The sequence below is a fragment of the Lipophrys pholis genome (genome assembly GCF_963383615.2).
Source record: "Lipophrys pholis genome assembly, chromosome: 20".
NCBI classification, from domain to species: Eukaryota; Metazoa; Chordata; class Actinopteri; order Blenniiformes; family Blenniidae; genus Lipophrys; species Lipophrys pholis.
In genome coordinates this window covers 12,658,781-12,680,531 of record NC_137648.1, presented here as the reverse complement: position 1 = coordinate 12,680,531, position 21,751 = coordinate 12,658,781, and the positions used below count along the sequence as shown (strand labels likewise).

Sequence of the window (21,751 nt, the reverse complement as noted above, 5' to 3'; positions counted from 1 at the left end):
CGTGCAGCCCCCAGACCGCCGCAGCTTTCAGGTTCACGGCTTTTTACCTTGAGCTCACAAAGCAAGGAAACCGATCACATACTGTGTGGCGACGTTCAGTCCGGGTCATGTACTGTATTTCAGCTTCGTTTCCAATAAAAAGTTTGTTTTGGACTTTGAGCTGCGAGTTTCTCTGTTGGGACAATGTTCACACCATAGAGCGTGTACACAAGAGGCCTGAGTACAGCTTGGATAAAGCAGTCAAGATAATCTAGCCAATAGATATACCAGTCATGTACTATTGAGGTAATAACTGAAGGGAGGGAATGACTTGTTTTGCTTCCAACCACTAGGGGGCAATCCAAACTCATTTTTAAGCTATAAAACGAAGGGGAATAAGACACGTGACCTCCAGTTTGTTCTGAAATGAGAAAACAGATGTGTCACACGCAGCTCTGAGGAAATCAAGCACATTGAGCTTCAGTGGGTTTTGAGTAATTGAAGTCGCTCTGCTCTCCACCGAGAGACGATCAAAGACTAGTGTTCAATGGGTTTTTTTTTCCGGCCGCTGTGAAAGTGCTATTGGAAGAGACTTTAGTCCCGTTTTAAAAAGTGCTGAATGAAGACGGGCAGTGGCGATAACACCTTTTCATTCACACAAAAAACAAACTGACTCCATCTAGTTTCTTTGGGCAAACGTGTTGCAGAGCCCTCGTTTGTTTTGAAAGACACACACGCTGAAGCTGCTCTGATCCAAACACCAGTTTTATTCACAGCTGCAATATATTGGCTGATCAAACGAAGCACAGAGCAGTTAATAAAAGACACACAACTCCTAATTTTTTTTAAAGAGCGTATAGGGAAGCATCAACTTCTACAAAAGGAATCTCATGTTTCTGTCTTTTAAACCGGACCATACATTCACTGAAGCCTTTGTGCCGAGGTAATGGGCAAAGAAAAAACACTGGCATGATACGATCAGGGATAAGTGGGGTTAAATCTGGACAATAATAATTAAAAAAAAAATATACTGAATTTAGACAACACACATAAAGGAACTATAGTGAGTGCTTGAGTGCAGTTATGCTTTCGAAGCTGCGACCCCGACACCAGGACTTTGCTCGTTCTGTTAGAAAGGTACAGACGAGCACACGGGGTAAAGATGTTTCAGTAATAAATGCAACATTTTAGTTTGGGAAAAAAAAAAAAAAAAAAAGTTCTCACAGTAACTTCACATAGGGGAAGAGCAACAGAAAGCAGCTAATGATGAGGAACAGAAGAGCTCTCGGCTGATCACTCAGTGTCTTTAGGAACTCGGCCCATTTCCAGGTGGGGGATATCAAAACTTCAATCAGTTTTTCATAGATGCTGGTGTTTTCTGGACTCCTCTTTGTGACATCATTAACAAGCGACCCAACCTCTCGACAGTCTTTTTGTTTTCCAGCGGACCTCCTTCTGCTTGAGCGTCCATGAAGTGGTCTCTTTGGAGAAGCTGGCTGTACGTTTCGAGCTCAGGGTCGGGGTGGAAAAAAAAAACAAAAAAACAAACAAACGTATACTTGGGAGAATCACCAAGGGACCATCACAGATCGTTCACTACCACCGACGCGCAGTCCGCCGCCGGCTGACGAGAAGGACATGCATTAAGTCTAAAGTGTGAAGATGACTTTGGACGAGGCGGCCACATCCCACGAAGAAAAACAATGGCTTAAGAAGTAAATGGAGCGAAGAAATGGCTGAAGGAAAAAGCCAAGATGGATCATCTTTGGCTGAGGCGTGTCTGATGTCTACACGCACAGAGCTCTGGGGCACCTGAGGGCAGGAAGGACCACGAGTTAGAAACTCATTCACTTCAAACCCCTGCCGTGTCATACAAAAGACAATCCCGCCTCACCTGTCCTCACAGAAGCCGTCCATCTCCTCTTCGTCGTCCAGCTCCATGTCCAACTCGTTGTCGAGACAACCATGACCATAGCCGCTCAGGACGCTGCAGAAACAAGAAGGCTGTTAGTGGTCAAACTCTTCTAGTTCGAGCATTTCTAATGTCCACCTGATCTGAGCAGTGGTGGTGAGAGGTGTTGCAGTTACCGACCTGATGGAGCGACACGTGAAGAACACAATCCGCTTCAGCTTCTTGTTGTAGAAGAAGTAATTGAAGGACCACAGACTGCCCTCCTCGCCGAAAGGGTCCGAGTCCAGATCTGGGTTGTAGCTACGAACAGAAGTTACATTCTATGAAGACTTCATTTTGATTTAAACTTCCTGCAATACACAGATGCAACTAAAAGAATGACTATAAAGTCAACTGTTTTGTTAGTCACTGCCACACTCACAAGCTATAAAAGAAAAGCTCAAATCATTTTTTTTTTAAATTTACAACAAAAAGAATTGTCAATTAAATTTTAAAATGGGTGTATCTGAAAAATGCATGACTATTAATAAGCTACAATAAGAAAGAAAAAAAAGCTTGATATTCTTACACCTCAAACTTTAAGCAATCTGCTACCTGTAAATGTCGCAACCCTGCAGGTTGATCTCCTGGTCCATGGCGTTCCACAGCTCAGGCCCCAGAGAGTTGAACACCTCCCCCACGGCAGAGAACAGGCTGCTGTTCACTGCATTCGCCACCTGGAGACAAACGCCGGTCAGTAATCAGTAAGATCAGGACGCGGGACTCCCTCATCTGTCGGGATGAGAAGCCGCCAGCAGGGAGACGCACTGACCCAGTTGAGGCTTGGCTCGCGGCTGAACTCGTGGGCCCGTGCCGCGGTGAAGTCGTAGTCCGGCCTGAAGGACTCGTTGAGGGTGGTGATGAGGTAGAAGAGGGTCTTCCTGCAACACTTGTCACTCAGAGGGTTTTCTCCGTCCTCGCTGCTCTTGCCCAGCCTGCAGACACAACAAACGGTTTAAACACTCCTCACAAAGCCAGAAACGTCACCTCCAGGCACCAGACAGGAGCTGCAGTACTGACTGTGAGGGGCTGGTGGCGCTCGTGGACTGAGGGGGAGAGAGGGCCTCCAGGACGTGTGGCTCCCCCTCCTGGCAGAACTGCTTAAACATGTGTTTGTCGTCTCCTGCCATCTTACAGGAGTAGCTCTCGATCCTGTCACACAGAAAAGAAGCAGCCAGAATATAAACACCTTTCAAACTAATTTTTAATAAAGATCTATTTAAAATATCTCCAGAGTTTCTGTGATGTCATTTAGTTGATGTTGGTGTAATTAGAAATATGTGAACTAACTATTTTCCCATGCATGTAAGACGATATAAATGATCTAAGGTTTCTACATAAATTCAATTCTTTTCTACCGAGGTTGCAACAATTAGATGGATTAGTTCAGGAATTCAACACATTGGCCAACGTTTGTGTTTAATATATTTCAGGCCACTGTAGCATTGAGATGAAGAGTGTCATATCAGGCCCCCGTCACAGTTTAAATACCAAACGCATCCAGCTAGCTCGCAGCCCGTCTGTTGATAAGAGGTCGTATGTTTCCACTCCTATCTGTACGAACACCTGACAGCTGGGTGCTAAAATGTCCTGCGTGCTCCGTCATGTTTTTAGGTCAGACGCTGCCGCTACCGATATGCGAGAGGGTGCTGTGCACTTGTTTATTTTGCCACTCCTACCTCTCAAGGTTATATAAGAGCAAAAGGTTGTGCAAGTCAGGATTGGAAAGGGTCTCAGTAGGGAGACTATCCTGACGGTCTAAATATAGGGGCATCGGAGGACGACTGAGTGGAAATACATGCTCTGGTATTTCACCACAACACAGCTGACCGGCCGCCTAAACACTGCGGGTAATCCGAGGACTCAGAGGAGATCACAAACACTCCATTATTTTTGTACTTGCTGATATATTCCCACTTCAATCCATTTAGTTAAATTTGCATATTTGAAGCACTGTGCAACGTCTAAGAGCCGTGCTACTGAATACAGTTCCACGTTATTTCAGTTTTTTCCTCTACAAGCCAGCAGGAAATACCATAAATGTGCTGGAAGCTTGACGCGTACACCATCAGCTCGCGTCCTGCTGCCTCACTAATCTCCTAAGCAGCCTGAACACTCCGCCTGGCAGCTCCAGAAGCACTCAGCCATCATGCAGTGTCATCATGCATGTGTACATACATCACACACTCCACCTGACGGTCTCCAGACTGACTACATCTGCATCACTCTATGTCACAACAGACACCGAAGTATCGCTTCACCGCCCCCACACAGGCTGGGCTGCATATCTGTACAACCCACTGCCCTTTATGCAAGTACACCAACAGTCTATCCTCCAACTTTACGTAACATCATTCTTATCCTAAAAGAAAAAAACCCCAACACTGGTGTTATTTATTAACTTTCCATCCAGACTCTGAAAGTGGGACTTCAGTGTAGTAATTTGTTATCGTGATATTGTGCAACAGATTGCTCGCCCTACTACCCTGTTTATGAGCAGTGTGCGCTACCAGCCGTACCGCTCACACTCTCACTCCGCTGTGTGAATTTCCGCCAGGTAAGAAGTCGCTTATAGAAAACACGGTCATGGTTTTTACATTAACAATATGACAGGGCCCAAGAACTGTTGCTCCTGTTAAGCCCGTAAATCTACTCGACACAAACTGAAACCGTAAAGCTATCCGTCACCTAGAATGGAAGTCTGCGTATCAGGGATTAGCGTGTGTGTGTGTCTGTGTGTGTGTGTCTGTTTACAAATTCCTGTGCTGAAGTGGTACAGCTCTTTGGAAGGCGACGAACCGAAACAGTCCGATAAGGGATTTATGATTGCCCCACATTCAAATTACAGTCCGTTAGTGTCCATTTCTGACTCGTACCTGCCAAGGATGCGAGAGTCCCCCATTTCCACACACAGCCGGGAGCTGAGGGCTTCAAAGCTGGAGTTTTCCAACAGTTTCATTGCGGTCTGTAAGCCAACAAAAAAGTTCTATTAGCAAGTCTTACTAGGACAAAATGCACTTGTACTCCAAAGGTCTTCATTAGTTTTATGTACCCAACCCTCTTGGCAGTGAGAACACATGCCTTAGAGATTATAAAACTAAGTTCCGTTCTTTCTTTTTTTTTTTTAATACTGTTGGAATTGTGTGATTAGAAATCCAACAAAACCAGATATCTGGATATGAGGCTTCTGACTTCTGCTCTGCTGACACCAGATAGGGTGTACTGATGAAACCGAATTAAATATGATCCGTTGTTTACAGAATCCAGTGCAAGTCCACTTGACAGGTCTAATGTGTGGACATGCAGAGGAAAATATCATTTATTACTTTTAATTGAGGAACAATTTGCACACGTTTTGCAACGCTAATGGATTGTTTTTAAAACGCCACATAGAGGGTGCTTCCGGGTGACAGACTACTAACTAGAATTAAAAAAAATAAAAAAATAAATGCAATGACTAAAGCAAAGAATTACACTAAACGTACATCTTGGATCATTAGTATATGACTATTATAGCTGTTCCTCACAGGTTAAGTAAGTAGTACACAATCATAACAGTCACGAATTATATATTCTGATTAATAATTATTAATAATCTGATCTGAGATAATTATGATGGTTGTCATTATTATTCTAAAGCAGAAATATTCAAAGAAATCTCTCCAGATTACGTCTCGATGCCAAGGTAACCGTTACCTGGCACCAGGACATGTCGTCCAGTGCAGCCGTTATAAGAATAGAAATCATAATAAAGAAAATAGAGTGCAGCTATAAATGTTTGAGGGTCTGTACATCTGTAAAGGATTGTATTTTTCGAAATCAAATTATTATTTCCTCTTGCACAACCCGCCGCCCCTCCCCCACCCAAGTTAATCGTCTTTCTTCCTGGTTCGCGACATCAATTTAGCAACCACAAAAAAAAAAAAAAACATTTGAAACACTTACTTTTAATTTCAGCACAGACAGAATCCAGCGGGGCAAACGTCGGTCGGCTGTGTGGTTTGATACTCGAGCCTTTCCTCGGACTGTTTATCGGAGATTAACGAGCCGCGCTTTGTTGTTGACCAGCTAATGTCAAGTTAGCCGTTAGCTTCGGGGTTTTTTCTTCCTGCTGTTGACGCTCCTGTCTTCAGTTCACCAGCCGAGCTATTAATTCGCAGCACTCGCGTTCAAGCATCTTCCGAAAGCACTCGGTCGAAAGGGAGTTATTCTGAGGCCTTCTAAACTTATGCAAAAACTGCTCTTCCCGATTAAATGCGACGAGATTAAATCCAGGGACAGTTGTCGTACGTCGGAGTCTGTCTGCAGCGGCATCCCTTTCGACCTGATTTTACTAAAGCGATCTGGATTAGCGGGACCAAGTCGCCTTTTTTCTCAGCGACTCGATCGAGAGAAAAAAACCGAGTAAAAGATTTAGATAAACCTGGTGATCTAACAGAACGCGTTAGAGTTGCTGCAAATCGTCGATTACCTCAACAACACCTCTATTCTCCACTAAACAACGGAATCTACTGTACAAACAAGCCCAGCCCCCTTTGTTTTATATAGGCTTGTCTGTTGTACCCGCCCACTTTTGTCTGTTCGCTGTTTTGATTGGATGGTTGAACCTGTCAATTTTGAACGGAAAATAACCCGATTGGTTAAACCTTGTTGGTCGCCAGGGTGAAATAGAAACCCAAAGAGCCCAAACAAGAGAGGAAATTCAGAGCTGCTCGCTGTCTACAAGTTGTTTAAGTCCGCAGGCCCCTGAAATAATGCAATTACAAAATACAACGCTCAGGATTAAATCTGAGAAATCCATATACAATACGTATCTTATTATTTGGATCATAAAAATTCAACATCAACTTGATTTCTGACATGTCATCGATAAGGTTTTAGTTTCTGTATGACACATTATGGATCAGGTGTGTTGGCTATTCCAACACAGGATACACAATCGAACTCACATACTATATGCAATCATATATGATTGTGACATTTTTATGATTTTTCAAAATAAAGGGGCCCAGTGGCCTAATGGATAAGGCATCAGCCTCCGGAGCTGGGGATTGTGGGTTCAAGTCCCACCTGGGTCGATTGGCAAGCATGACTTCTTGTGATCTTTTAAATGACTGAATATAATCAAATCTAACAGATTTCCATTGCTAATGGCACCATTTATGACTCAGTACAATTATGTAATTGATATTCATTGACAAAAGACAAACTGTTCCACAGGAATGGGCACAAGAGATCATGGTTTTGGCCACAAAAGTTTAATTCTCTCCACCAGAGCACCAAAATTGAATGGGCTTTGCACTGTAATGGTATGTACTAAAGCTGTGAATAAACCTTATCTATGGACACCCGTGCAGAGAGGAAGGATCTCCAGAGGGTGGTTATGACGGTAGAGGGGATCATTAAGGCATTAAGGCTGACCTTCCTTCTATGGATCAACTAAACACAGAACAATGTTTAAAAAAAAAAAAAAAAAGCAAACAACATAATCAAAGACACACATCACCCTGCTCACTCACTTCTCAGACACACTCAGTGTACAATCTGAGGAAGAAGAGAGCAGACAGCACACTTACACACACGACAAGTTTTCACAAGAGCTTCTTCCCTGCCGCAGTCAGACTGATAACAGACACAAAATAATAAACTGGACTCACAATTATGGAATGTACCGTATATGGTGTTCGTTGTAGATGTTTTTTGTACATGCTTTCTTCACTGTGTTTTTGATAGTTTTAAAATATTTACTTGTCTAATACATAACCTATTCATTGATGTGTATATAAATCCATGCTTTTATCTATATACTGTATGTGCATACAATGTCTTATCCCTGTGCACCCCCCTCCCGACTAAATGCCCTGTACACAGGACCCCTCATCTCCCCAGCTCTGTTAGCCCTGCACAAAAAATTAATCTGTAATGAATTGCATGTTTTTGTATGTATGGCAAATAAAGTTTATGAATTATTGAATCGAAATGCATGGACAAAATCATTTTCACTTTAAAATGCATTTAGTTTAAAAACAAATAAACAATAACTGCAATTTATTGGGTTCATATATGGTACATGTACATTCTTCCTTGCCTCAATATGATTTTGGAAAATATCTAGTGAGTTACAAAGAAGTGAAACAGTGGCTGCAGTTGTCCACATCATCTGTAAACTGAACTTTAACTCCTGATGTCGATGGGTCATGTCTGTGTGACATAGTCAGAAACGTCCTCCAGGCCCGTGCACTCATTGTCCAGGTACTCCATGATTACATTACCCCCATTATATAGGGGCGTGTCTGGGTGAGATAGCAGGGAGAGGAGCGTATCATCCATCCGGAAGGCATCACCAGTCTGAGGATGGCATAACCTCAGCTTCTGCAAATACAGAGGGGAAAATCTTTAGATGCATCAATATTGTTTTCTAATGTAGCGGCATATGTGTATATGAAGCTGATTTAACTTTGTTTAAGCTGGCTCATAACTGATTTAATTCAGAGTGTCACTCAGACTCTTGAGATACTTTTTACCATTAATAAAATAGAGAACTGAAGAAAAAAACAAACAGGAAGTGTGTCTCACAGCAGTATTATGGTTAATGCTTCAAGGACAGATACTCCTACGGATACTCAGCATTAGAAAACAGTGGGTGAACCCGCTTCCTGCAAGTAGAGGTCTTTTCTTGCTGCTATTACATCTATGAGCAGGAAAGTGTTGGCACTTCAGCATTTCAAGTATGTAAACAGATTTAATCTAATTGTAGATATGGAGGACAATTCTAATGATAAACAGACAATCTCTAGTACAGATAGAAGCATTGAAGTAAGAGTCGATGCAAACAGAATGTACAGTGAAACGAGCAGATCAGGAGTTCAGCATCAGTCACTAATGTGTTTACAAAATTTCTTGTAATTGTCAGTGACCCCAACGCCGTCTTACCTTAGCAGTTGAGAGATTGTTGTTGTTCTTGAGGCTGGCGAGTGAGGCTGCGTAATCCACAACTTTTCCCACACTCCATTTGGAAGAGAAGAACATGGGCTGGCTCGAGTCTTTCGATTCTTTTGGAAGATACACCTGAAAATAGGTTCTCTCGGTCTGGAAAGCAAAAACAGAAGAGCACTTGAAACACTGTGAGATTGACCGGTCCTTAATAAAGTCAAACTAGCTTAGCGCGTGATCAGGACTTCAGGAAACGATCAGTAGGACCTCCCTGCCATCCTTCCAGGGACAGTCTGACCAGAGCCCGCAGCCTCATCACCGACTTCTCACACCTACATCATGTACTGTACCTGCTGTTGTCTCTGCATCAGTGCAGAAAAAAACACATTCTGAAAATGTTTCCTCCACCAAACCATCAGACTATTTAATATAATATATTCATACAATCACTGCTCCACACAATCCTGTATCTGTGCAAGACTAATACAAACCACTTTAAGACAAAGACAGAAAATCCAAAGATGTGGTTGATGACATCACTTTTTATTTATCTGAATGGGGATTTTTTTGTTGATCATTTGAGGCATCACTGAATGGCTATCTATCTTTCTATCTATCTATCTATCTATCTATCTATCTATCTATCTATCTATCTATCTATCTATCTATCTATCTATCATAAACATTACTCCAAAATATTTGTAGCAATGAATTTCTGACAGATTTACAGATACCACAGTCCTAATATTTCACACTTACAAAGAAGTGATCCGCAATCCATCTTATATCACCCTGACAATCCAAAGTAACTTATGAAGGCCCAAAAGGCATCGGGCTGTTCGGCCTTTCTAAACCGTGTCAGTCATTACATGTCAGAAGTGTCTTTCAGACCGTCAAAATGCATAAAACACCACAATCAAAGTGAAGCTTGAAATTTTAAAGCCATGAGCGGATTGGATGTTACCTGTGGCAGTCCCTTGTCTCCGGCCGCATGCATCTTCAGTTTCATTAGAGCTACTTTAGCTGCAGTGGCACTGTTCTTTGCTCCTCTGCGCCCTTTACTTTTGGATCCCTCCTTCGACTCTGTGCAGTCACAAGACAGATTTTAAACGCACAATTAAAAAAGAAAGTTTTAGTGGTTATTGTTTGCTTATGACAGAGATGATAGCCTTTTTTGTTTAATACTGATCCCATGTGGGACAAATTAGGAACAACAGAAGAACAGGAAATCAACTGACCTACAATCTTTTGGACCAACTCTTTGGTGGCAGCCATTCGAGGTTTTTGGACCTCCAACTTTTCGCACCTGTGATCATCTTGATGACGGTGGCTGTGACGCAAAAACACGTTCATTGAAGAAGAGTAGAGCTCCATAAAATTTTGTTGCTTTGTTAAAAAGTTAAAAGGACAAAAGAGAAAAGGACACACTTACGCCAAACAGAAATGTTTCTCACACTGTGGACATATAACCGGTAGCAGTTCTTTTCCTTTACAGTCCTCAAATGAGCATGGATAACTTTTAGTGCCACCAACACTCTGGACGTCCATTTTCACGGGCTCCTAGAGAAAAGCAAGATTACAAAGACAAACAGGACACTCGGCATATAGTTAAAATAAAGAGAGGAACAACTACCAATGACAATTCCAATGCTATCATCAGAAAACATGAACACTAAGTTGTAAACAGTTTGACCTACCTCTGAGCATGAGTGGGCTTCTCTGCTTCTGTGCTCCAGACTATAAGATTAAGAAGAAATCATGTTTCAAACTAAGTTACGCTATCCACCTGGAGAGAAAAATACCTGTACTTACAGTAACAAAGGATGTTTCAGTGTTTCTTTGTTTTTATTAGTAAAAAACAAACAGTAATTAAGGGTTCCTGTAGTGAGATTCACATATTATTACGTCTACTTTCATCAACATGGCCTACTGACAGACGAGGAGCCAAAAGGTAATGCTTTTCAGATTGTAAACTTTAATGAAATGAATTGCTATCTTTTGATAATGGTAACAGGATCCTGCTGAAATAGCCTGGAAGTGTATGATTGTACAGTCTCATCTATCTAAATAAAAAAGACAACAGTAGGTCTGCATAAACGTATTCATTAAAAATACCATTTCATAGACATCAAAATGTATTACAACTTTCTAACTGGAGAAATATACATTGTAATTCAAGACAAGCAATGCGATTATGGAAATGAGCATCTATACTTAAATTATTTCACACCAAAAGAGGACGATATCTTACCAGAAAACTCCATGGCAGGAGTCACAGACAAACGGAAGAAAATCTATAAAGAAAACAAACCAAGTATGATTATTCTTTTGATTATAAATCATATAATATAAACACAACAGAATCGGGGACAGTGTTCTAATTCTGAGTGAAATAAGCAGCAAAGTTACCAAGGATTCAACGTTATTGATTCGTAATACTTCGCTGACGATTGCTCACTTCGTTTAGAGAAATTTTTCGAGAAGAAGAATGAGTTCTTTTTTGAAAATACCAAGATGAACACTTCTAAAGTCACATATAGCGGTTAGCTTGTGAGCTAACTTGGCTAACAAGCTAGTCATGCTAGAGAGTAACTTCTCCATTAAATAAAACAAAACCCAACAACCCAGTAATACTGTCCCTCAAACTGTTTATTTGTGGTAGTTTAGGTTAATTTCAACGGACCTTTGACATTGCAGGCCTCGATCTGACAATGTTTTCCAATGTCAAACTCAGCCATCTGTTAGCCGAAGAGCTAGCGAGCATGTCAACACGAACTCTGACCTCAGCACTGTGATCACGTGACTATTAAAAAAAAAGAAGGAAAATAAGATCTCTTTGTTATTTAAAAAATGTAATACTATAATATATGTTTCTTATTTTCACAACAGAAATACTTATATGTAACGTAAAAAAAAATATTGTCACTCACGGCAAAAACTGTATCCATGGCAACGAGACGTGCTATTAACATTAACTTAAGAGCGGAATAAGCTTGAAAAACGAGAAAACTGTGAAGCAGTAAACAGATACAACAAAAGTGTGAGAGCTGTAGTTTGTTGTCTTACAATTAGCACGAATATTTTTTCTAAATATATCAAGTGACGTCACAATAGCTCTCTCTTAATGGTACTAAAATAAATACTAAACAAATTTATTGATCTCAGACAAAACGCCTAAAAGTTGTCTCTGCTTTGTAAAGTGAGCACAGAGGAGGAGGAGAGAGGAAGAGGGAGGAGACCGCCAGGTATGCAGACGTCACGCAGGTGATAGTGAAGGCAAAGGTGTGGTGGTGAAAGCTGACTGGCTGCTCTGAATGGAAACCACCAAGTCGCCAAGCAGGAAATTCTGCCCTCTACAACACACACCCGCCTGCAGAGGAACAAGAGACTGGACGGCTGTACCCGCAGCTCCGCTCCCAGTTTGTGATCCTTACACACCTGCGTAGTTTTAGTCTACACGCTGCGGAAGGGAGACAAAATGAGTAAAATCTCCAGCTTCTTTAAGGGGGGTTCCTCCAGCTCCTCCAAGTCCAAACACCACCGGTCTCGGGGGGCTCCGTCCCCCCAGGAGGCCATCAACAAACTGCGGGAAACCGAGGAAATGCTGACCAAGAAGCAAGACTACCTGGAGAAGAGGATAGAGCAGGAGCTGGCCACTGCCAAGAAGCATGGCACTAAAAACAAGAAAGGTAAGAGTTTGTTTCTCTCATTGCACCTGTTGTCCTCAGCCATGTAGGCCATGCTTTCAGCCTGTTTGCTGGGACCTCTGAATAGTTATTGAATCGTTTTTATCCAAAACAAGGACATTAATCTATATTATTGATATTAAGAAAGTTGTTTTACCTCCCTATGGTGGGCAATTTGTGTCTATTTATACCTGTTTTCTCGCTTATTAACTCAGATGACGTCATGTAAACACGGAAGTGAGGCCTCGCTGTTGAAGTTGGACACGACCACAAAATACAAAAACCTTGAAACATAAACTTCATCTCAAAGAACAGGTCAAATTCTGATTAAACGGTTTATTTTTTTAAATTTTCACATTGGAAGTACTCATGTTTTACATTTCCTGATATAACACCCTCTGAGCATGAGTGTATCAAATTTCCTTTAAAAGCATTACATTTCAAAAGTAAGAACAGAGCCATCAAGGGGGTCCTTCGAAGAATTAAAAGTGTAGTTTCACACAAGGGTAGTTTATAAATTTGGGATCTACATTTGTATGAATTGCAAGTGGAAAACCTTGTTAATGAGCAACTTGATTTATCACACTCTAGACTTTGACATGCCAGGAGGTTCAGCTGAAAGGGTTTAGATGAGTTAAAACACGATAAGTTCCTTCGACACACTTGTAAGACTGACCTGCAGTAGTTATATTTAATTGCGTTATTGTGGGGTAAATTATTCACATTTGATTTGTAGACAACAACAAGTTGTATATGATGTTTGTAAACCTGAGAGACTTTTTTCTTCTTGGGAATCCTATAGCACTTGTCATTGTCATCTGTTATCTTAGTGTTATGCATGGCTCACCTTTATAAGTCCACATAGTTCAGGGAGGAACCATGGTTCTTTTGTTTGTGCACGCCCAGATGCTTCTCAGCCAGAGGAAAGAAAGACATGCAATTACAGGTGAGGATCACACAAAGGACTTAACAACATCTTTCCTTCCTCAGCTGCCCTGGCGGCCTTGAAGAAGAAGAAGCGATTGGAGCAGCAGCTTACCCAGATCGACGGCACGCTGTCCACCATCGAGTTTCAGAGGGAAGCGCTGGAGAACTCGCACACCAACACAGAGGTCCTGAAGAACATGGGCTATGCTGCCAAGGCCATGAAGCAGGTCCACGAAAACATGTAAGAAGAAATATGATTGAAATTGCATGTTGTTTCTCACCGTTTGTTCGATTGGAAATTGTGAATGGTTCTATATTACCTTTCGGTATTGACAATAATAATAATAAAGTAGGTCTGTCCCCAGAAAAGGCGAGATGTAAACCCCTCCCCATATTCACTGAAATAAAATGATAGAATGTACTGTTTACTTTTTCTATTTATCTTTTTTTAAATACAAAATGTTAAATCTGTTTTATCCGTCTTCTCTGAATCTTCAGGGATGTTAACAAGATAGACGACCTCATGGCGGACATCACAGACCAACAGGACGTGGCCCAGGAGATCAGCGAGGCGATCTCCCGGCCTTTCGGCGAGACTTACGACGAGGTGCATATTTCTGGACTGTCTCGATCTAAATGAACATTTGTTGAATCTCTTGTCACAATCTTCCTGTTGTTTTGAGAAGGTGTGTGTGTGTGTGTGTGTGTGTGTGTGTGTGTGTGTGTGTGTGTGTGTGTGTGTGTGTGTGTGTGTGTGTGTGTGTGTGTGTGTGTGTGTGTGTGTGTGTGTGTGTGTGTGTGTGTGTGTGTGTGTGTGTGTGTGTGTGTGTGTGTGTGTGTGTGTGTGTGTGTGTGTGTGTGTGTGTGTGTGTGTGTGTGTGTGTGTGTGTGTGTGTGTGTGTGTGTGTGTGTGTGTGTGTGTGTGTGTGTGTGTGTGTGTGTGTGTGTGTGTGTGTGTGTGTGTGTGTGTGTGACGTGCTGATGTGTTTCCTGTTTTCGTCATTTGTTTGGTCAGGATGAGCTGCTGGCTGAGCTGGAGGAGCTGGAGAATGAAGCAGAGGAGGAAGGAATGCTGACTATGGGCGGACTCCCCAGCGTTCCAAGCGCCAACCTGCCTTCACTACGGCCCGATCAGCGTGCAAGTAAGTCTGCGACACTGTGATATTCAATGAGATTAATAATCACAAAAAGCACTCGGTGGCATTCTGTTTGCATGTAAAGTGATATAGAGTTTGATTTGATCCCTTTTATCAAAATTTCTTGAGAATATCGAACAGTAACCACATTAATGTTTGACTGTTGTTCTTCCTTACAGCGACCAGGAGAAGGGCCGAAGAGGACGACGACATGCAAATGCTGTCATCATGGGGAACCTAAGTACACTTACTGAAGTTAACATGAAATAAATGTTACATTCAAAAAGTGCCCAGAAAGCTACATCATATTTGTTTTCTCTTTTTTTGTATCATTATTGAAGATTTTTGGGGTAAATGAAGAGCATTCCATTTTATTAAAATAAGCTTTTTGCTTTGCAGCTTTTAGTCCCTCTTTACGATTTGTAAAAATATTAAAAGTGAAGGAATTAAGATTTTCGATTTGTCTCACTGCTTTTTCCTTTCTGTTTTGCTTGAGTAAACTACTTTTCAGACTGCTAATGATAATTTTGGACAGGTAATGTTATTTTCCAGGGCAAAACTCTCCATGCAGAATTTTGTGCAGCTGTAAATATTGCCTGATTTAACTTTAATGTTGTACATATGTTGCTTCTTTGTCACAATAAAAACCTGCTTCTTGTTGACATGTCGTCTCTGCTGTCAATATATGGCGTTCTTGTGTATTATAAGACTAGTTGTGTGCTGAACATTTGTTTTGTTGCATCAAATGTTTTTTGCTAGTTTCCGGCAAAAGACACTCATCGTAAACGATAAATGAAAGCGCTTTACTTTAACTACATTCACCCATTCACAAACCAATGGAGGCAGTTGCCATGCAATGTGCGCAGTTCATCCATTTCAACATGTGGATAGTCAGGGAGTCAAACCTGCAACCTCTGATTGAGAAATGACCAACTGAGACAACGTCGCTGTTTTAATGTGTTTCCTAATCCTAATCGCTTAGCATTCCTAATTGCCTTGTTTTAATGTATTCCCTGGTAAAGCCGTGTGAATTGCCTTGTCTGAATGGTGCTATAGAAATACATTTGCCTTGCCTAATAACACCCTTGAAAAATTTAAGAATATATGAAACATTTATCAGCTATAGTACCTTAATAACTACTACATTATATATGGTGGAAACAAAGGGATCTGAAACAATACAGAATGATGTTTTGGTGCCGCTTCTGATGGTCCTATCTGTCTATGAGTTTAAAGACGGAACTCCGATTTTATTTCTTAGAACCATGACGCAAACATTTTTGTAATTCTGACTTTAAAGTCATAATTCTGATAAAGAAAATTAAAATTGTGGGAATACTGTCACAATAACTTGAAACCAGAATATAAATATATAGTCAGAATTCTGACTTTAAAGTTGGAACTAAATGACTTTAGAGTTGGAATTATAACTTTATTCTCAGAATTCAGATTTTAATCTGGGAATTCAACTTTAAAGGTCAAAATAAATTAAGAATTCTGACTTAATTCTGACCCTTATAAAGTCAGTTTTAGTTAATATTTTTTAGGTAACCCTAATCCTCATCCGTCCATCTGAAGTTGCATTGGTGTGTTTATTTGCAGTGAGTTGATGTGTCCTCACTGTGTGTTGAATGACTCCGCAATGAGTCCAGGTTCCGGGTTTATTGTGAAAAATCCGCTGCGGGTTTCCGGTAACTTCTGTCATCAGTAGGAAGTCTTTTCTCCGGACTAAACGCCCAAAGACAAATAACCCCCACAGTCCCGAATAAAACCCACAATGGCAGAAAACAATCCACTGGAGACGACGGGTGAGTTCCTATATTTACTGTTTTCTTCGCCTTTCTTTCTTTCTGACAGAGAAACTCGAGGCGGGGCCCTGAAGTTGACAAAGTGTTTCCCGGTTCAACAACTGAACCGGAGTTTGACGCGTTCACACCGACCTGCCTTATAAACACACAATAACTACAGATGGCCTCTATTTAACTTCGTCTTTTAGTTGTTAACATCAGTTAAGGCTTTATTACCAAGGAACTTCAGCTGAAGCCTGTGGATTTATACTTCAGAGAGTCAGTTTCATTTTAACTTGCATCATCCAGGGAGAGCTATGGCAGTTTCTGTTAATCAAGTTTTTTATTACATTGATATAATATATTTTTTTAAGTGATATATATATATATATATATATATATATATATATATATATATATATACATCTCAAGATGATTGTTGTGCTGATATTGTGAACTCTCGAGGTTGTTATATATTGTACTTGTTTTCACATGAACTGCCCTTTACACAACGACTGCTACACTCAGTTGTTTTTGACCTACTTTTTTTAAAATATTGAGTATCATGAAGGATCCAAATCTCAACAATATTCTTTCTCTTTCTCCTCTCAAATGCTGAAACCGCTGGCTCCCTGCACGCAGCTGGAGATGCCTCTGGACCCGAGGAAGAGGCCAAACAGGCAGCAGCAGCCGCCAAGGCGGCCATGCATCTGCCTGAAGTCCGTTTGGTGGTGCTGGGCTGGAGGTGGCCGGGAAAGAGCCTCACAGCCAACACCATCATGGGCAGGGAGGAGTTTCACCTGGAGCGCGCGGCTGAGTTCTGCATCAAGAGGGAGACGGAGGTGCAGGGTCGCCAGGTGACCGTGGTGGACACTCCGGGCTGGTTCTCGGCCCAGGACACGCCCCCGTCTTACAAAGAGGAGTTGGTACGGGGAGCCTCCCTCTGTCCCCCGGGCCCACACGCCTTCCTGCTGGCCATCCCCGTGGGGATGTTCACAGAAGTGGACCGGGCCCGCATCGAGGAGCACGTGAGCCTGTTCGGGGAGCACGTATGGAAACACACGATCGTGGTGTTCACCTGGGCAGAGGTGTTGCGAAAGATTTCCATCGAGAGGTACATTCGCAGGGAGGGCAAAGAGCTGCAGTGGGTGCTGGAGAAGTGCAAGCGAAGGTACTTTGTCATTAATAACTGCATCTTTGGGGAGCATCCCCAGGTCGGACGTTTAATGGAGAGAGTGGAGAAGATGGTGGCAGAGGAAGGGGGCCACTATATTCCAGAGGTGGGCAAGGGGGAGAAGAAACCTCTGGATGAGAACAAGAACCCCACCCGAGACGTGCAGGAGCTGGGGGCCCGGCCCAAACAGAATTCTGGACTGGCTTTGTCAGAAGCGGCGCAGGTGGAGTCGCTTTCCAGTGAGTGAAGCCTTTTGTACTACTGCTCATCAAAAGTCCAATGATGAATTTCATGTTTTATATTATTACTGGTTAACCCAATCATGGTGAACACAGACTCGCCACCTTCTGAGTAAACAAACACTCACGCAGGCTTTTCAAATTTGACGATTTTGTCGTCAGTCAGGAAAAAATGAGGACTATTGTCCCTATCGCTATTTTATTACAAGTACAAATGTCTCAATGGTAAGGCTCACAACATTTCACAACAGCATCTTAACAGCAGCAGAAATCCGAGGCTCACGGAAAAACCTTTTCCCAGGTTATTTTCACTTTAATATACGAGAGGAAATTCTGATAAAGCCAAAGTAGTATGAATGATTTTTTTAATCAGAACATGTTTTCATTACTGAGTTACACTCCAGTTGGAAATTATGCTGTAAAACCTGTTGGAACCGTCGATGACGTTGCTTTGAAAAAAAAAAAAAAAAAAAAAGAGCATTCCTTTTATTTTTTTTGTTCTCGACTTGATGACCCCGAATGATCTTTGTTTTTGCTTTCAGATTAACGAGGCGATACGAAGGCTCCTCAGACTCCCGAGACCCTCGACTCACATCCACCTGGTGACAAATCTCATGTGGCGCAGAAAAAGGGTGAAATGTTACTGAATGTACAATTCTGTGTGATTTATTCTATTTATTGTTGTTTTTTTAAAAATCCAACATGTTACTGCCTGTATTCTCGACAGCGCAGCCCTCCTGGAGATATCAAAGGGCTTTTAACTTCTTTTTTTTTTTTTTCACCCCCATGCTGTCCAGAGACTCATTGTCATGTTTTCACCTGTAATCGCATCAGGAACATGATTGTCTCTACGGCAGTTTGATGCAAGAAACCAACACTATCATATACCAAAAAGCCGCCATCATTTTTTCACACCCCATGCTTCCACTCCTCTGCACTGACAGATCTGCACTACGAAACTGTCACTGTCATATTCTGCTGTCGAGGGAATCAAACATTTCCCACTTGTGACCAAACTAAATGTTGTTGGGGTTTTTTTCTCATGCGCTGTAATGTGTGTACAGTTGTGAAGCACTTGCGTAGGTAGTTATTGATTATTGATTATTGATTATTGAGTGATTATGTTTCGATCAAGTAGATCTTTTATCTGTTGATGTAACTTTGTAATAGATTCATCTATTGGAAAAAAAAAAAAAAAAGATGAGCTACTATATTAGCGTCGGCGTTGTTGAATCGGTTATTACGCAGATTGATTGTCTGAAGTTTTCCAGTATCTAGTAAGCAAGGATGGATTTCTGTCACTGGTCAGTTTGTTCTCTTTTCATTTGTTGCTGTTAGTCGATTAAACATTTTTGGGTTTAGGGTCTTCTTTTGAATCATCTGGTTTGTCAGTGGCGTAGCCTCAATACCTCCTTATTCAGGTACACATCAATGTTCACCCTGATTTAAAAAAAAAAACAACAACTCAGGTTTAGAAGTCAGAAACAACCTGATAGGTGGAACTTTGTTATTATTATTATTATTGTTTAAGATAGACCTGTTACAGTTTTCACATTGACTTATATATGGGTAAGGATCACAATCATTTCCATTTACCCATATAAAGATGATACTAACATCTAAAAAAAATGTACATATGTTTTTCTTTTTAAATTGTGGTTTAAAACTGACATTTTAAAAGAGCATTGACTGACATGAACGTCCCAGATTTTGTTCCAAAGTTATACCACAGGACACATTTTGGTTTCAGGCCAAACAAAGAAGATCCTGTTGCATAGGAGACTAGAATTATTGCATGACATAAGGAAAAAAAAGAAAAAGGAAATTGCTGATTCATTTGTATTGTAATTGTCACATTGTTGTGGCCGTCTGAGTTTAAAGTTGCCGTTTTATTGTTTGAGATGTCAATAAAAAAAGACTTCCTCATCTCTCGGTTTTGACTTGTCTTCATTTACAAGTTCACTTTTGAACCCTGTGCTGAAGTAATATTTTTCGATCTTTGTTCAATTGTGTGTAAAACTTTAACAAACCAGGAATGCCAGAACGGGATGGTGCTCTCACAGTCACCATCAAAGAAAAGTGAACTACTACTGGTTAAAAAAGAAGTTGTTAGCGATTACATGCACTATGTGCACATGTTAACGTGCAGTAAAAAGTACCTACTGCTATCAGTACTGTCTGGGAAAGGTGTGTGAAGGCTGTCGAGGAACCATTCAGGCCCATTCGTCAGTCAAAGGAAGTTATTTGCGAAACTTCTGGGATCTATTTACAAAGAAACTTCCTGGAATAAAGGGATCGCTGCACAGGCAGGTGGAGCTGGTTATGCTTGAGCTGATCTGAGCTTCTTTATTTCATCACGTTCACAAACTGTTATAAAGGACACCACTCTGCACTGAGGATTGTGGGAGGCTTCAAAACATGGCTGCTGAGCAGCCAGAGGGCAATATTTACTACCAGAGGGCAAAATTGTAATGAGGATATCTGGGAGGTTTGTCAATGAATCAAGATTTAGTTTTAAATAAACGTTTAATGATTAAATTCCAGAGTATATCTGATTCAAATAAGGTTAAAACAGCTCAGCGACTTTCCCATAACTGCTCTGCAATAGAAGGTGTGAGTTCTGTTGTAATGCTGGGCAGTTAGTAAACTATGAGAATGTGAGATCAAAGAATAAGAAAATCAGAGAACTTACATGGATTATTGCAAACAATGCAGCACCATCCATCCGTTCCTCCATCTCCTCTGCTCCGTAGAGGTCAGGGTCACAAGGTGCTGGGTCGGATCCCAGCTGGCTGTGACTGCAGGCGTTGTTCACCCTGGACAGGTCACCAGTCCATCACAGAGATATTCAACCACACGTACTCGCAATCATCACCACAGGCAATTTTTGACATTTTGAAACCAGAGTACCCGGAGGAAATCCAGACCTGCTGCGAGAGAACATGGAAATTCCACGCAGGAAGTCCCCCAGAGCCCAACCAAGGTACATGCTGAATACGTAACAAAAATAATCTCAGATTTTGCTTTACAATGACTTTACTGTTAAAACACATTCATGCAGGACATCCTCTCGATTTTCTTGAATTACAAATGACCTGTATGTCATTGTTGCCTTGAGTTTATTTTTCCAAACAGATCTAACACAGTCCAGATAAAATGGTGGCGTGTTGTGCAGGGCAGCCCTCGCTTGCAGGACTCTTCTGGATGCAGCTACCTGGAGCTTTTTTTTTTTTTTTTTTAAAGTGACAGAGGAAAGTCAGCTGCTGTGGACAGACACTCAGCTCCTCCACAAAGAGCCAGCTATCTCCACAGTCATTCAACGCCTCATTTCGCCAACTGAACTGACTGTATGCACCAGGAAGTGGATCTAGTCCCTCGCAGTAGTTTATCGTTGCTGTCTGACCTTGTTTGGTCACTTCAGTCGTACAATCAGACATGCACTGTGATTGTTTGGCTCAGTTTGTTGACATCTTTGTCGACGTTTACCCCTGGAGCCTGAAGGCGTTCTGCTGTAGTGTTATGATACCTTTCACCCCCTAAGGTATCGTATTATAACTAATATTTCATTGCACATTAGCACAGAATTACATTGACTGACACTGATGCACCTGGTTTAGGGATGGAAAGACTCTTTTAAAATGACAGTTAAGCACATTCCATCATTAAAAAGCAAAAAAAAAAAAAAGGATTGGTAACAAGGAACTAAGCATGCACAAAAGCTGCCCTTGGAAATGTAACTGGATACAGTGCACCTTTGCAGAAGTGCTTCCTGACACTGTTTAGGATCATACCTCAGGTTTGTTTCACAGGGCTGCACGAGAGTCAAGTTACTCTTAAGAAATTCATGAATCCAGAAGGCTGGGTCGCCTTTTCAGACTTCACGCTGAACACTTACTGACCAACACGATTGAATTCTGCTTGTGATTCTAAAATAAATAT

The 21,751-nt window shown here is 41.4% G+C and overlaps 4 protein-coding genes across 10 annotated transcripts; 2 read left to right on the top strand and 2 right to left on the bottom strand.

Annotated features, from left to right (window-relative positions):
- Nucleotides 1-669: 669 nt before the first annotated feature.
- Nucleotides 670-6,461, bottom strand: maf1b (MAF1 homolog, negative regulator of RNA polymerase III b). The gene is made up of 8 exons (XM_080489510.1): nucleotides 5,876-6,461; nucleotides 4,807-4,895; nucleotides 2,951-3,082; nucleotides 2,703-2,865; nucleotides 2,486-2,607; nucleotides 2,072-2,191; nucleotides 1,874-1,966; nucleotides 670-1,791 (listed from the first exon to the last, which is right to left on the bottom strand). Exons 2-8 carry the CDS (start codon nucleotides 4,887-4,889, stop codon nucleotides 1,767-1,769), a joined length of 738 nt encoding a protein of 245 aa, XP_080345636.1. The 5' UTR covers nucleotides 4,890-4,895; nucleotides 5,876-6,461; the 3' UTR covers nucleotides 670-1,766.
- Nucleotides 6,462-7,145: 684 nt separating this feature from the next.
- zfand1 (zinc finger, AN1-type domain 1) lies at nucleotides 7,146-12,074 on the bottom strand. Of its 6 annotated transcripts, none has more exons than XM_080489532.1 (9): nucleotides 11,547-11,636; nucleotides 11,115-11,157; nucleotides 10,676-10,742; nucleotides 10,561-10,600; nucleotides 10,296-10,423; nucleotides 10,102-10,193; nucleotides 9,828-9,946; nucleotides 8,864-9,019; nucleotides 7,146-8,302 (listed from the first exon to the last, which is right to left on the bottom strand). In XM_080489532.1, exons 1-9 carry the CDS (start codon nucleotides 11,625-11,627, stop codon nucleotides 8,126-8,128), a joined length of 903 nt encoding a protein of 300 aa, XP_080345658.1. In that variant the 5' UTR covers nucleotides 11,628-11,636; the 3' UTR covers nucleotides 7,146-8,125. The 6 variants fall into 6 exon arrangements, with proteins under 6 accessions (XP_080345658.1, XP_080345659.1, XP_080345662.1 ...); XM_080489533.1 differs by having other exon boundaries at nucleotides 10,676-10,700; XM_080489536.1 differs by lacking the exons at nucleotides 10,676-10,742; nucleotides 11,547-11,636 and adding an exon at nucleotides 11,794-12,074.
- A 47-nt stretch (nucleotides 12,075-12,121) lies between these two features.
- On the top strand, nucleotides 12,122-15,274 carry chmp4c (charged multivesicular body protein 4C). The gene is made up of 5 exons (XM_080489698.1): nucleotides 12,122-12,552; nucleotides 13,540-13,717; nucleotides 13,975-14,083; nucleotides 14,492-14,618; nucleotides 14,792-15,274. The coding sequence occupies exons 1-5, from the start codon at nucleotides 12,342-12,344 to the stop codon at nucleotides 14,851-14,853; spliced, it is 687 nt and encodes a 228-aa protein (XP_080345824.1). The 5' UTR covers nucleotides 12,122-12,341; the 3' UTR covers nucleotides 14,854-15,274.
- Nucleotides 15,275-16,212: 938 nt separating this feature from the next.
- On the top strand, nucleotides 16,213-19,741 carry gimap4 (GTPase IMAP family member 4; the record flags this gene model as incomplete). Of its 2 annotated transcripts, XM_080489866.1 has the most annotated exons (3): nucleotides 16,213-16,420; nucleotides 17,042-17,812; nucleotides 18,355-19,741. In XM_080489866.1, the coding sequence occupies exons 1-3, from the start codon at nucleotides 16,390-16,392 to the stop codon at nucleotides 18,357-18,359; spliced, it is 807 nt and encodes a 268-aa protein (XP_080345992.1). In that variant the 5' UTR covers nucleotides 16,213-16,389. The 2 variants fall into 2 exon arrangements, with proteins under 2 accessions (XP_080345992.1, XP_080345991.1); XM_080489865.1 differs by lacking the exon at nucleotides 18,355-19,741 and having other exon boundaries at nucleotides 16,293-16,420; nucleotides 17,042-17,820.
- Nucleotides 19,742-21,751: the final 2,010 nt, after the last annotated feature.

Coding starts and splice junctions, on each gene's coding strand:
- maf1b (XM_080489510.1), bottom strand. CDS start 4,889: ATGAAACTGTTGGAAAACTCCAGCTTTGAAGCCCTCAGCTCCCGGCTG. Junction 2,608..2,702: donor GCGAGCCAAGCCTCAACTGG/GTCAGTGCGTCT, acceptor GTTTGTCTCCAG/GTGGCGAATGCAGTGAACAG. Junction 1,967..2,071: donor TTCACGTGTCGCTCCATCAG/GTCGGTAACTGC, acceptor TTGTTTCTGCAG/CGTCCTGAGCGGCTATGGTC.
- chmp4c (XM_080489698.1), top strand. CDS start 12,342: ATGAGTAAAATCTCCAGCTTCTTTAAGGGGGGTTCCTCCAGCTCCTCC. Junction 12,553..13,539: donor TGGCACTAAAAACAAGAAAG/GTAAGAGTTTGT, acceptor TTCCTTCCTCAG/CTGCCCTGGCGGCCTTGAAG. Junction 14,084..14,491: donor TCGGCGAGACTTACGACGAG/GTGCATATTTCT, acceptor TTGTTTGGTCAG/GATGAGCTGCTGGCTGAGCT.
- zfand1 (XM_080489532.1), bottom strand. CDS start 11,627: ATGCTCGCTAGCTCTTCGGCTAACAGATGGCTGAGTTTGACATTGGAA. Junction 10,194..10,295: donor GAGAAACATTTCTGTTTGGC/GTAAGTGTGTCC, acceptor TTTGCGTCACAG/CCACCGTCATCAAGATGATC. Junction 8,303..8,863: donor ACAATCTCTCAACTGCTAAG/GTAAGACGGCGT, acceptor CTGTATTTGCAG/AAGCTGAGGTTATGCCATCC.